At 43.3% G+C, this 15184-nt stretch overlaps 1 protein-coding gene across 1 annotated transcript in view; it reads left to right on the top strand.

Moving 5' to 3' along the window:
- Positions 1 to 15184, top strand: part of PASK (PAS domain containing serine/threonine kinase) — a 31585-nt gene that overhangs the window by 11849 nt on the left and 4552 nt on the right. The window contains 9 exon segments of the mRNA XM_056849862.1: positions 17 to 186; positions 621 to 737; positions 954 to 1788; positions 3919 to 4100; positions 4615 to 4782; positions 5557 to 5682; positions 6004 to 6138; positions 10688 to 10887; positions 11346 to 11479. Coding sequence (XP_056705840.1) covers positions 17 to 186; positions 621 to 737; positions 954 to 1788; positions 3919 to 4100; positions 4615 to 4782; positions 5557 to 5682; positions 6004 to 6138; positions 10688 to 10887; positions 11346 to 11479 — 2067 coding nt within the window.

The raw sequence follows: 15184 nt of genomic DNA, 5'->3' as shown, positions 1-15184 counted from the left end.
GTTTTCTTTGTCTCAGGCACCAGCCTGTTGATTGCTGGAGATGTGGCTTTGTTACCCAGGGAAGAACAGCAGCAGGAATTATCAAGAAGTGATGGCGAGGGGCCCTGTGCGACGAAGGAAAGCGTGGCTAGCTTGTCTTCTGTTATGTCGTCTCCCCCAGAGGCCTCCAGACCACTGGATGGGTAGGTTGTACATGCAGGTCAAAGTTAGAAAGTGTTTTAGGTCTCTCTCTCTCTCTCTCTCTCTCACACACACACACACACGCACTCTCACACATGGTATGCTTACAATTTTGCTTGTAGAAAACTAAAGCATTTATACTTTTGCAATTCATAATACAATGTTATATGCTAACTTAGTTATAAATGATATATTTTTGCATTGCTAAAACAGTTGGACTTTCAGACATACTGTTGTAACACAGTAAGGCATGAAGGCTTGACAGAATAAAAATGTTTTGATAAGCCTTCTAAAAGAGCCATTGTTTGGGTTTTCGCATGTTTCCTTCAAGAGAAAGTTGGAAAGTGAAGAAAATCCTCATCTCCTGGGCTTAAAGAATGTGATAGGTCTTGGTAACAAAACAGGGGTGTTGGTAACAAAACAGGGGGGAAGCAACATAGCTATTAAATGTTTTCTTTCACAGAACAGACTACACGCCTATCAGTGATACGCCTGCCTGTGGTGAAGTATTTCCTTCTGAGAGTCCACATGTTGATGGATTCACTAAGACAAAATATGTAGGGCCTAATGTTGCACAGCAGGCTGAACTACATCTTGCAAAACAGTTGTATTCAGAACCGCACGTATTAAATCAAGAGAAATCTAAAGAACTAGATAGCAATCGTGTCAGCAGTGCTCCTCACCTAGTTCAGGAAGAAAATGATGATATTTTGGATACACATAGTTCTAGTAGCACTACAGAGTTTCATGTGGTGAACAAGAGAGGAGAGAAGTCTGCCATGTGTAGTCAGACTGTTGGACATCGGTTAGATGATGGAGATTTAGGACCTGAGGTCAGTCTGCCTTGTGACACTGTGCACACGTCATTTCGGGCTCCCGCACTGGATGAGGTGATGCGTAGAACTGTATCAAGTCCTGAACGAAACCTGGGAGAAACAGATGACCTGCCACACACACAAAGTCCAGACTTTGGAAATATTGCCATAGAAAATACAGCCTTTCTGCCTAATGATAGGACCAATAGCCATTTTGTTCCTGCAGCAACACAAGGCGTTGATGGTGTCTCTTCATTGGCAAGTGCAGTTGGCAACAGTGTGGGTGATGATGTAGCTGCAGTGTGCTGTGGCCTGACAGAACTGGCACTGAGGAGTCATGTACAGGTGAATTCAGACTCCTCTGCTTCCACAGAACCAAAGAAGACATGCTCGGTTAAAGAGGAAAACTTCAGCCTGTCCCCGGACCAAGCAGAAGAATCATTTGCTCATGATCAGATACAGTTCCTTATGAGTGGTGGTTCTCCATCAAACTGTTGGAAGAGCTTAATCTCTTCCAAGCATCCAGTGCAGTCTAACAAGGATATACTTAGATGCTGTACTTCAGAGGTTGAAAAGGCTGCCACAAGCGTGGGGGATCAGGTGGAAAGACCTTCACTGAATGATGTTTGTTCCCAAGAAGAATTCACGCTATTAAAGCAGCAGAGCATGGAACAGGTAACATCAACACCTGTAAAACTTGAAGCTGTGCAGTCCCCAACAAATACTTTGAAATGTGATGTTTTGGAAGGCAGCTATACTGGTAACTGCTACCATAGAGATGGTTCCCGACTTGGTAAGTTCAAAGCAATGGTTAGTTCTCTCCCTATAATGCTTTTAAATGAACGCATTCTTACCCACCTATGATTGAAAAAAAAATACATGAAACCTGCAGAAAGATAAGAATCTTACCTTAGCGCACTTGGCTGAAAAGTATACTAAATCTGGGAAATTAAACTTTACACAGCCTTTCTTGATCTCAAAGGTGCATTTGACTCAATTGACAGAGAACTATTGTGGGCAAAACTGCGTCAGTTGGGTATGGACAAGAGGTTATTTAAATTGTCTCACTATACTCTTTTACTATCTGCCAAATCAAATGTCCAATCTCAGGAGAAATAACACCTAAAATCCCCTTTACCAAAGGAGTCAAGCAAGGATGTATTCTTGCCCCTTTTTTATTTAATCTCTTTCTTAACGATTTAGCTCTTTTCTTAGCATTAGAAGACTGTCATTCCCCTAAACCTGGCACCACCCATGTATCCACTTTACGCGGATGATGCAGCATTACTTTCTCGCACAAGGGTGTGCCTCAGACATTTGATGAATAGATGCCTAAATTATTTCTCTACTAATAAACTACAACTGAATTATGAGAAATCCAAAATACTAGTATTTGCCAAGTCCTGCAAAATCCAAAAATGGATATTTGCGGGAAAAGAAATAGAGCAGGTAAAGCAATTCAAATACCTAGGCCTCTATTTTGCCTATAATATGTCTTGGTCACGTCATCGTAAATCAGCAGTTAATATTGCCACCACTAGTGCACTGGCTATCTCACGCTTTTTTTCAGCAGGGGTAATCAATTTGTTCCAACTGCGTTGAAAGTTTTTATGGCCAAAGTAATTCCACAATTATTCTATGCCATTCCAGTATGGATTGATGCCTTTGATATTTGTGTTGAAAGGGTACAATCCAAGTTTGTTTGAAAAATCATGAGTTTCCCATGTTGTGTCCCTTATGCAGCCCTATGCTTAGAAACTGGCCTTGCCATGGTAGAAACAAGAGCCTGGCTTATGTCAATCAAGTATTGGCTGCGGATACACTTCCAAGCCGATCCCAGGAGCTTTTTACATCATATGCTGTCTGAATTCAACATCTCTAATTGGTAAATTAGTATAATGGGTAAAATCTAATGGGTCTTTCCATTGATTCTCTGTTTACACTTCCCTTCTTAAGTGCATATCAAATGGTTAAACGTAGAATTCTGGACATTGAATTACAAACCCTTGATAGCCTTGCCAAAAATTTTTGCTCCCCTTTGAGTTTTGAAATTCCCCTAACTACCGGTCGACTGGCTCCTTATTTGTCTGCCCTAGATGCCCTGCAAATGCGTAGAGCGTTTGCACTTGCTAGGTGCAATGCTGTCCCGTCAGCTGTTACCTTTGGAAGATATAACCAAACCAGACATTCGGCGAGGCTATGTCCCTGCAACTCAAATTCAATTGAGTCGGTTTCCCATATCCTTCTTTATTGTCCTCAGTTTGATGTTATTTGTTACAATCTACTTGATCCTATTTTAACTAATATGTCAGGAAAGTCAGAGGCCCTGAAAGTTTATTGTCTTCTTAATGACTTGTCAACCGAAATAACTGAAAAAGTAGCTGTTTTTTTAAGTTCAGTAATCAAAAACAGATTGGATAAGGTTAATGATTGATGGTGTCCAATATTCCTTATTTCCCTATAGCTATTCATCATTTGTATGGATCATTTATTGTATTGTATGCCAATAAAGGTCTTGAAAAAGATAAGAATCAGCTCAGACAAGAATCTTCTACCCAGAATTGGAATGAAAAATAGTAGCAAAGAGAAAACAGTCTGAATTTAGGATTAGGAAAGGAAGCCATTTGCTCCAGCCTTCTGTGTAGTGGTGTTCCAGCTATACAATGCCAGTGTTATTGGCCTTTCTTCCAATAGTCATTTGTTTCATTTGTTAGTAATTAAACCCCTGTTGATTATGTTTAGAACTTGACCAAATAAAACTTATCAGCTTTGATATTAAAATCCTATCCAGGGAACTGTGTATGTGGATTTCAGAATTTCATCCTGGGAATAAGGTGTGAAATTTCCCTGGCCCTTGTCCAATCCTAATACTACCGTTGTGTGGGTATCAGAGTGCTTTCTTGATGGGCTTTATATTTTGCAGCTATAATCTTTGAAGTCAAGCGTGTGGAACTGCAGGACCCTTCTGCTCTTTTCTGTATTTGGGTTATGAGAGACCATTTCCAGAGCCAGAAACAAGCAGCAGCCAAGACACAGATGCTTCTTTCCAGTTTGGCTAGTTCTTCCCAGACCTTAGCTGATGTGTCTGCACTCAGCTTAGTAGAAGTAAGTATACTGGGGTATTTCCTGGACTTCTACCTGTTCAGGCCAAGGTTTATGAGCAAATAAGAGTGCAACCAATGTTGCAGGGGTTTTTTTTGGTGGAGAGAGGTTGCACAATCTGGAATGAATTAGAACATGAGGCTTAAGCTTGTATCCCAAATAGCTTTTCCACTGTCAGAACAATTTCCTCCTGTGGAGCATGACTTCCCCCTTCCACTGTAGCCCAAAATGCTCCCTCAGACTTCTCATTTTCCAGGAGCAGTGTTTTGGGGAGCATTTTGAGCTATAGCAGGAGAGGAGAGGTGGGAAGGTCACACTCCATGGGGAGACATTGTCTGCGGAAATGCTCTATTGGATCCAAGTTCAGACCAAAACCACAGAGTATATAAATGGGGCCAGTGGCATCCACCTTTCCGTAACTTAATTTTCAATGCGCCTCTGGTTCTTTAGATTATAAATGTATTGTAATCTCACACAGAGTTTGTAGTGTGTTTCTGACTGTTCCTTTCTGCTGCAGTTGATCAAAACAACACCCTTGTTTGAGAATTCACGAAGAACTGAAGAGTTAGAAAGGCTGAAGGCTTGTGAGGGAAAGTATGGAAAGAAATACGACACGCTTGGTCTCATCGGCAGAGGAGCTTTTGGCTTTGTCTGGTCAGCCAGATGCAAAAAGGATCACAAGGAGGTGAAAGAGCAAAACTTGTTCTCTGGTGAACAGAATCATCAATTGATAGTCCCTTTATTTGTTTAATTAAAGTATTTTCAGATTTTTCATTGTATCTGATGAAGGGAGTGTTAACTCTTGAAAGCTTTTACCCTGAAAATCTTGTTGGTCTGTAAGGACTCACATCTTAACTATTATAGTTGTAGTTATCCAGAATCCTTGGCTTTATTTATATCAGTTCAGATAGGTATATGCATGGAATAGATGATTTTGTCAAAGTAAGTTACCTGGCAATGATTTTTGTATTGTGTACTTTTTGCAGAGTTCTTCAAAATATATTAACATAAAGCACTAGTTGACCTTTTTCACAGCATTTTCTGGTTTATTTTATGAAACATACAGCATATATAGCACAAGTTTCAAAGCAGCTCACGATAAATATTAATAGCAATTAAAGCATGATTAAAACGCCTTCAAAACTGCATAAAATCATAATTACATTAAAACAGCAGCATAAGACATAACATAAAACCATTTTTTATAACAAAAACACACATGGACATAGTTGGACTGTCAAATATGCATTTTGAAATCCAGCCGCTCAGATTTTAATGTCAGTAAGTGTTCTTAAAAGAAATATGTTGCTTACAGTGCAATCAGCAGTTATGTCCTTCTAAATCCATTGAAGTCAATGGACTTAGAAGAGTATAACCCTGTTTAAGATGGCACTGTTTCCTTCCTTCTCCCCACCTTTGTTTTCTTCTTTGGATTTGTATCCCTTTGTCTGATTCCCAGGTTGTTGTGAAGTTCATTTGGAAGGAGAAAGTGTTAGATAACTGCTGGGTAGATGATCCTGAGTTGGGGAGAGTAACTCAAGAAATTATGATCCTGGTAAAGCTGCAGCACCCCAGTATTATTAAGGTATAGTTCATTCAGCATGCAAATGCACAGCTATTAAGATGTAGCTTAATTAATTTAATGTTAGATAATAGAAGTATAATGGGAAGACTCAGTCTTTGCCATTGATCTACTATAGGCATTTGTCAGCAATAAAGTCCACTTCTTAATGTGTCCTGTTGAACTATCTTGCTGATACAACAATCCCTAAGGATCTTGTGGACAAACTATAGTAGTTCTATTAAAATGTAGGACTAGGTTAAGAGGATGGACATTTCTTTTTGAAGCCGTGATATATAATTTTTGTGAAAAAACTTTTTTGAGAATCATGGTTTTTTTCGTCAGGTGCTAGATGTATTTGAGAACCAGCAGTTCTTCCAGCTAGTGATGGAGAAGCACGGGCCAGGTCTGGATCTCTTCACTTTCATTGATAACCAGCCCAATATGGATGAACCTTTGGCAAGTTACATATTCAGACAGGTAAGACCTGACCAAAGTGAAATCTGCAAAGAAACGATCATGCAATGGGTTAGTTGATAATATTGGAAGGAAAAGTTGGCTGATAAAATAAAATACAAATGGGGCATTTGTCAGGACCTGTGGGGTGTCATCTCATTCCATCCCCCACTATACTATATGCTGTTTCCCTTTCCTGAAAGTCCCCATAAACTCTTCCCTTTTCCTGTGTCTGTCTCTCCTTCCCACCCCACCAATCAAGATACTTTTATCTACCCCGCCTCTTCAGCTTTCCCTCTTCCTGGCAGCCGCTACCCAGGAAAACTGGCCCAGTCACACAATGCCAGCCATTGGGCCAGGCCCAGTTGGATGGTGGGGATCCAGTATCCCCTTCCTCATATATTTCCTCTTTCCGTCCTCCTGGCAGCCCCCATATCCTCATATTTCACTGCTTCCTTCTCTCCTACCCACCACCAACCAACCTACCTTTTATCTGCATCCCATCTTCAGCTATATTTATTATTTAGTTACTTCATTTATACCGCATCTTTCTCCCCAACAACTGGGCCAGGGTGAGTCAGCAAGTTGGACGGTAGCAAGTTGGAGAGTGCTTGCTGCCAATCCTGATGAGTCTTCCTTTAAAGGCCAAAACAGCCCTGGAAAAGGCCCTGCCCTTCCCCCTCCCTTTTACTGACTGAAACCAAAGCTTGGACAGTGGCAATACTGTTGTGGTTGCTTAGCAACTTCCACAATAGCCACTAGGATCTCCTTTCTTAAGGGTACTGGCTCTGCTTCCATTATTGGGGGGGGGAGGGTTAACCCCTCAATGTATTTGTTTTTATATTTCAGATTTTTCTAGAAACCTGGGGCTTACCTCGGATTTTTAGAAAGAGCTGTCTTTATCTGTTCATGGTTCCAGTCTTAAGTATTTACAGATTCCACCATGTTGAGAGTCATATATTGATGTTCTCTCACTTGAGAGCCTGGGAGAGGTTACCTAGTGAATTCTAACAATTTTACTTTTTATCACCAAAGTTTATCATATAAAAAGTACTTCAGATATTTTTTTCCAAAGTACCATTTTTAATGGAGGTAAACAGCCTCATTATAATAGACATTTTTGCCTCCTGAAATGAATGACTGTTTTTCCACACGTACCAAATGTGGTTAGGGGTGGGCAGAAGGTATACCATGGTCCACCAGTGGCCCACTGGCTAATGAGCCACCCAGAATCTGGTTGTTGCTGGAGTTCTTGCAAAGAGTGCTCATCTTGATTTGATTTGATTCAGCAATAGAGATGTGAAAGTTCAGGGGGGGGGAAACCAAATGAAAATGTGGTGAGGAGAGGGACGACTTTTCCCTGCAGACTCCCCCCCCCATTTTTTTGATGGAAATTTTGGGGGGGGGGCGCCAAAAAACTGTCCTATGAAATGTTTTTTTCTTTAAAAGCATTTTACTAATTTCAAAGACAATTTTACTCTATGGATAGCATGAAAGAATTAGGACAAAAATAAGTCTGGGTAACCTAGTTGGCAACTTTGGATCAAATATGACTCCCAAAATGCTTTCATTCCGGTCCCCAGTATAATCCCTAATCTGGTGACAACTCCCCCCACCCCCAGTGTGCACACACATACAAGTATGTGGCTCATCCAAGGTGACTGCAAGCAAAGGAGTCTTGATTCCACCCCCCACTCCCATCTTGTGAACAGCAAGTAAGGCTTGGGTGAATTGTACCTTAAGTACTTAACCTGTTCCCTCCTGTGCCCAAGACTCCAGAAATTACCACTGGGCAGCAAAGATTCCAAAGGGAAGTGCTCTGTTAATTCCCTGTTCTCTCCACACTGGAAGAAATGGCTTAAGGACCTACGTCTTGGCTTGTATGAGTATAAGTTAGCGGGCGAGGCCAACAGTATTGGCCTCCATTACTTGCATAGTCAAAAATATGGCCCCTATTAAAAATTTGTTGCCAGCTAGGGACACAAGTATCTTTGAGGCACAGTTATTCAGTTCAGAACTGCCTGAGCTAGAAACTGCCTTACCCCTTCCTTTGGCAACAAGCTAAAGTTGACCGTGCTAACTACTCACAAAACAAAACTGATTGCGTATGGTCTTACTGCCAGTTCCTGTAGCCCAGAAAGCATCCCTCTTCTGTGGAAAAACCCTCCCTCTTTCACATCATGGGCCTCATTAGTTTCAGCTGTTCCCAATACCATCCCAGCTGTAATTCCCTAGGGCGTGAACCTCTCAAGGCCAGCATGCCCTTTGAGCCAGCCCGGCTGTTATGATAGCTTCTTTCTTACACCTGGGACCCTGTGTGTGTTAAGTGCCGTCAAGTCGTTTCCGACTCATGGCGACCCTATGAATCAATGTCCTCCAAAGTGTCCTATCCTTAACAGCCTTGCTCAGCTCTTGCAAATTGAGGGCTGTGGCTTCCTTTATAGAGTCAATCCATCTCTTTTTGGGTCTTCCTCTTTTCCTGCTGCCTTCAACTTTTCCTAGCATGATTGTCTTTTCCAGTGACTCTTGTCTTCTCATAATATGTCCAAAGTACGACAGCCTCAGTTTAGTCATTTTAGCTTCTAGGGTCAGTTCAGGCTTGATTTGATCTAAAACCCACTGATTTGTTTTTTTGGCGGTCCAGGGTATTCGTAACTCTCTCCTCCAACACCACATTTCAAAAGAACCTACTTTCTTCCTATCAGCTTTCTTCATTGTCCAGCTCTCACACCCATACATAGTAATAGGGAATACGATGGCATGAATTAACCTGATCTTGGTAGCCAGTGACACATCCTTACACTTAAGAATCTTTTCTAGCTCCTTCATGGCTGCCCTTCCCTTCTTTCTGGGACCCTAAACATGTTATATGGGAGATTCGTGTTCAAGATCTCCCACACATTTTTTTTAAATGGTATTCAAACAAAAGCTTTGCACATCAAGCTGTGGGCAAAACCCCCATTTTCCTCTACGTCTATGTGGTACAGATGGATTACCTATGAATATTCAAGATTAATACTTTTTTTTTTTTTAAGGAATCAGGTGTTTCTGGAGTCATGTGCTCAATTTAATTATGACTATTGTAGAATGAATCATGCTGGGAAGAAGTGGCAGCATTTTTCAGTGCTTTCCAAATGTTCCTATTTTTCCTTTAAAAATCCAGGGGTGGGGCTTTCCCTCCTGAAGGTTTCTGGCTTTCCTCCCCTGGCTGTCACTTCTCTACCACTGGTGGGATATCCCACGCAGTGAGTAAGGGCAGCTTCTGGAAATAAAGGAATGACATGCTGCAAGCTGGAGATTGGCATGTCCTGCTTTTGTCTACTGTGGCAGGGATGGGCTGCACCATCCTAAAGGCATTCCTCAGGACCTCCCCAACCCCAGAGTATTGTCACACTCCTTAAGGATCCACAGACCTCAGAGAGCTGCTGTTTTAGAAAACAAACTGTGAGGAGAATTCCAGGAAGGTATGGGTGTGCTTATGGCAAGCAGGGCTTTAGTTTTTCTTACTGACTAGCCCTTTGTTCCAATGGGGCATGCAGCCAACACCATTTTGAAATAGCTTGAACAAAAGAGCTTCAAGTTACCAAACTAACAGTACAATCCTAAAGAGAGTTACTCTGCTCAAGCCCATTAATTTCAGTGGGCTTAAACTGGAGTAACTTTGCATAGGATTGCACTATAAATGTTGTGCCTAGTCTGACTTTTTAAGATCTTGCACCATTCATTATAGGAAGTGTGTATTTGAATGCCTTATTTTTAGATTTTGTTAACTTTTTAATGGTATGTATAAAGGCATTCTCATTAGTAATTGGCAATGCTACTAAGGTTTTTATAGGCATGGACACCTGGCTGGGTCAGGCTAGAAAGAACTGCATGCTCCTAGGAGCCTAATCTCCACCATGTGGTCTACCTGCAAACAGAGCCTAGCACAGGAAATCTTGGAAGCATTGGCTTTACTTTCATTAAAAAAACAAATGGATAAATAATATAAAATGACAGTAGTTACAATAAGGAAGATATATTTGATAGTCCTACGTAAACTGAGAAGACAGTTCAACACTCACTGTCTTTTGTCTTTGGACATGCTAGTAGCCAAAACCAAATACTGTGATATTATTTCTTCCTATATCTTGGATAAACCTAGGTCTTCTAATAACATCTAAAATTGTGTTAGCCTTTTTGTGTTATACCTAATAGCAAATGTTTCGTTTCCACCATAGAATTCTCTGGATATGAATTTTAAACTTAATGAAAAGACTCTAGCAAGAGAGGTGAACTAGTAAACTTCCTGACAGAGTGGCATAACAGTGACTGTTATCCACAGAAAGTCAGACTTGCCGAAATCCCACTTATCACAGTGGGATTTAGGACGGTACATATTTCTTTGTATTTTGCCAAGTGACTGTAGAAGTAGTGCTTCAGAGATGCTATACACCTTCCTTCCTTAAACAAATAAATGCCATTTCAGGGCCGAAAGCCAGGAATAGTAATGTATTTTCAGGTTATAATTAGAAACTACATATATTGTCTGTAGTGGTGCACGTTCTGATCCTTGGTCCTGTCTGTGTGTCAGCTGGTGTCTGCAGTGGGCTATCTACGATGCACGAGTATCCTTCACAGGGATATCAAGGACGAGAACATCATCATTGCTGAAGATTTCACGATTAAGCTGGTAGACTTTGGCTCGGCTGCCTACCTAGAACCAGACAAGCTGTTCTATACATTTTGTGGGACGATTGAGTACTGCTCTCCAGAAGTGCTGTCAGGCAATCCGTATGTATAATTTTTAATGTAAAACTCTTTACACCTTTCCAACAGTCATGGATTCAGCTGAGGGCAGGGCTTGTAGGATCCCTAGTAGTTAAAAGGGGGCAAAGACAGTGTTTCCTTAGTGATCAGTCAGAGGGGTTTCACCTTTCTTACTACTTTTTTGAGTTCTTACTACTATTCCAGAGTTCTCCCTGACTGTTGGCAGACATGTCAGCACACACCACTCCCCCAACACTGTTTTTGATCCTCCTACTGTGTCCGAAGCTTCAGAAGGGTGGGGGAAGCCACCAAAGCTAGCGTTGTTGAGTCATGAGAAGGAGGAATCTCTTATTAAGCACAAATCCTAATTTGGGGTGTGTGTTTTTAAATGTGACTTCATTTTGATCTGTGTTCCCGTTTTGCTTGACTTCCTTGCAAATATAGTTATAGGCTTGCCTCTTGAACTACGTATTCTACTGTAGGTATCGAGGACCAGAACTGGAGATGTGGTCACTTGGAATCACACTTTATACATTAATCTTTGGAGAAAATCCTTTTTGTGAGCTGGAAGAAACCATGGAGGCCATCTTACAACCTCCCTTCAGTGTGTCTGCAGGTACGCATTTCACAAATGTATTCAAGGAATTAGAAAACAGAAGAGAGAAGAAATAGGCCTGCAGCTGGATTTCTAGGCCTCTTTATAAGATGAGCCCATTGGGAGCTCACACCCCATCTGGACTGTCTAAATAAACATATATCCAGTTTTTCTTCTTGTTGCATCTTGTCTGGCCTTCTAGTTGGTGGTAAAGGATCTGTGGCTCTGTGACTGCCAATAAATGTTGACATGAGCCCCTCTTGAGCATCCAGAAGTGGAAACATGTCCTCCAGGTTCTTTTCCCCTCTCATCTCAGATCTCTAGATGAGCCTGAATATATGAGGCAGAAAGGTAGGTTGTGACTGTCTGAGGCCTTCTCTTGCAGATCTGTCAGAAGGGAATCTGTTTGGCAATCCTGGTACTTATTTACTTTGCTCTGAAGCAGCTATGACACAAATCCTGGCCTCTCCAATTATGATGAGGCTATAAAACAGTTTTCTGAAACTCTTAAAATTATTCTCTGGTTTGGACTTTTCTGCCCCATACAGGGTGGATAAAAATCAATTTTTAAAATTTAAATTGGATTTTTTTTAAAAATATGTTTTTTGTGGAAAAATCTATTTAAAGATAGTTTTCTGTTTAAGATACACTATTGTCCAAAGATTATTCAGCCAGCGTGGTGTAGTGGTTAAGATCGGCGGACTCTAATCTGGAGAACTGGGTTTGATTCCCAGTTCCTCCACATGAAGCCTGCTGGCCGACCTTGGGCCAGTTATAGTTCTCTCTGAACTCTCTCAGCCCCACCTACCTCACAATGTGCCTGTTGTGGGGAGAGGAAGGGATTGTGATTGTAAGCCCCTTTGAGACTCCTTGAGGTAGCAAAAAGCGGGGTATAAAAACCAACTCTTCTCAGTTCTGGGTGGAAGGGCATCTTGACAAACGCGGGTTTTACCATCACGTGCCCAGGGAGGCAGGACTAAATAAATTTTTTCACTCATTTCCTGTCTCCCTGGGCGGGAAAGCCAGTTTCCGTCCTGCCTCGTTTAGGGTGGCAGCTTGGTCAGAGAACTCCGCTTGCGTTAGAAAATTTCTTTCTGTGTTTCCCTGTACGTTCTGCCCTCCGTCTTCGATCCTATCCTCCGTTGTTCGTCCTTCCCCGGTGTTGCTCCCGATTGCGAACGCAATCCTCCCTCCCTCTCCGTGTCTTTGCCCGCTCCCTCAATTCTCGCCCCCCCCCACTTCGCTCGGCTGGGCAAGATGGCGGACGGCAGGAGGGACTCCGACTCGGACCTCCTGTCCGAGGAGGACCATGACCTAGCCCTCGTCGCATCGACAGGGCGGAGGCGCAAGGAGGCGCCCGGCGGCCGGAACGGCGGTTCCACCGCGCGCGGAACGGGAGGACCGACGGCTCCAAAGAAGGCGCGCTCGGACGAGCCGCCTCAAAATGGCGCCGATGAGGCCGAGTTTCCAGAGGAGGCCCCAGGTGTTCCCGAGGCCTCAGGAGCTCACCATGGGAAGGAAATCCACTCGGATCGCAGGGGGGTAATGTACTCCAATCGGAGCACGATGCTCCTATTTCTAGAAGGGAAATGTTAGCCTTATTTAATGGTGTACTGGATAGACAAGCCCAGATGATGAATGCCCTGAGTCAGTCCATTGCCCCACTTATTCAGGCGGGTGAACCGGGCCCTTCCAATGTTATTTCTGATCCCATTCTTCAGGCCCAGGGCAATCCGACAGGGCAGCCATCACGTTGGCGCACTAAGGCAGCCCTAAAGTCTCAATCCGGCCAACAGCCCCTACAGCCTATGGAAGATCTGGTTTCAGTAGTATCTGACCCAGAAAGCAAAGAGGATGGAGAAGTAGACTCCGATGAGGATAATCCCATCCTGCTAGAAGAACAACACCCTCGCCTCTTCTTGGCAGAGGACTTTCAGGGCCTGTTGAACAAGGCACTGGTAGCATTAGACCTCAATGAGGACCCCGATCCTACTACAGATCCCAAACCAAAATCAAGAAAGAAGGGCACCAAGGAATTTTTTCCTAGCACTAAACCTCGCGTTTGGGAGATTCCCTTCCCTGAGTTCTTTGAGAACCAGGTGCAGGCCGAATTTGACAAACCCCTGGCCAACAGGCAATTCTCAGCTAATATCAAGAAACTTTATACTATGGTTCCCCAAGCTATGAATCTGTTCCAGCTCCCTATTATTGACGCCCCAGTTGCGGCCCTTCACTCCCCTGATCTTCCTTCTGAGGATGGGATGGGGAATATAAGAGATCCTTTAGACAGGAAAACAGAGACCCTGTCCAAAAAGGTGCATGAAGCCTCCACGCTGGCAATTCAGGCCTCCGCGGCTACTTCTATCATGGCTAGGGCATCTATTGTGTGGCTTAGAAAGATAATCCAATTGTATACTGGTGACAATCGTAAATTATCAGAGGGCCTCACCAGGCTTCTGAAGGCTTCGGCCTTCATGGCAGACGCGTCTCTTGACGCTATGTCATTCGCAGCCAGGGCTGTCTCCTCCAACATCGCAATTAGGAGAGCCTTGTGGGTTCGTCCTTGGCAAAATGAAGTGAAGACCAAGACTCTAACCATGTCCTATCCCTTTGTGGGGGGGAAGCTATTTGGGGACAGGCTGGATAAAATTCTAGTCGAGAATAAAGATAAGAAGAAGGTCCTCCCAAAGTCCTTTAAGAAGGATGGGAAACCTTCATCCTCCTTTCCAAACTTTAGATCCTCTCACACATTGGCTCCTTATAGACCGGACAACCGCAGGGGTTCCTGGAACGGTGGCAACAGGTCTTCCTTTCGCAGAGGAGGCTCCAGGAATTTTCGTCCCTTCCAAGGACATCAACAATTCTCCGGCAGCAGGGGAGACAAACTCTCCAAGAATTCCAAGCAGTGACGCCAGTCTTATGGAGGTAGGGGGCAGACTCCTTCACTTTCACACCAGGTGGGACCCATCCTACACGGATGCCTGGGTCTCTCAGGTATTGTCCACAGGGTACCTGATAGAATTCACACGTATCCCAATCGAGAAATTTGTACATTCCCCAAGGTCCCTACAAAAGCAGAAACACCAGAGAACCCTGGAGGCTATCTCCCACCTCCTAAGCATTCAAGCTATAGAACCTGTCCCATTCCCGGATCAGGGCAAAGGGGTCTATTCGATTTTCTTTACAGTCCCCAAGAAAAATGGGGACTGGAGGGCTATCTTAGACCTCAAACATCTAAACAGGAGGGTCAGGTACAGGAAGTTCCGAATGGAAACAGTCCAATCCATCCTGGAAGCCCTCCAGATAGGCCACTTCATGACCTCTTTAGATCTGAAGGAGGCCTACTTACATATACCAATTCACCAGACCCACAGAAAATATCTCAGGTTCTGCTACTCAAACGCTCACTATCAGTTCAGGGCCCTCCCATTCGGGCTCTCCTCCGCCCCCCGCGTATTCACCAAGATCCTGGTGACGCTGGTGGCGCTACTCCGTCTGGAAGGGATTACCCTATTTCCATATCTAGACGATCTTCTAATTTGCTCACCTTCCAGAGATCAAGCCGTGACCCACACGTCCAGAGTAATCCAGGTTCTCTCTTACCACGGATTCCTCATAAATACAGAGAAAAGTCACCTGGTCCCGTCTCAAAGACTGGAACACCTGGGCGTCATCTTGGACACCCACAAGAACTTGGTGATTCTACCTCAAGACAAGGTGGTCAAG

Source organism: Euleptes europaea, chromosome 5 (assembly GCF_029931775.1).
Source record: "Euleptes europaea isolate rEulEur1 chromosome 5, rEulEur1.hap1, whole genome shotgun sequence".
Classification (NCBI taxonomy): domain Eukaryota; kingdom Metazoa; phylum Chordata; class Lepidosauria; order Squamata; family Sphaerodactylidae; genus Euleptes; species Euleptes europaea.
This window is presented reverse-complemented; position numbering and strand designations above follow the sequence as displayed.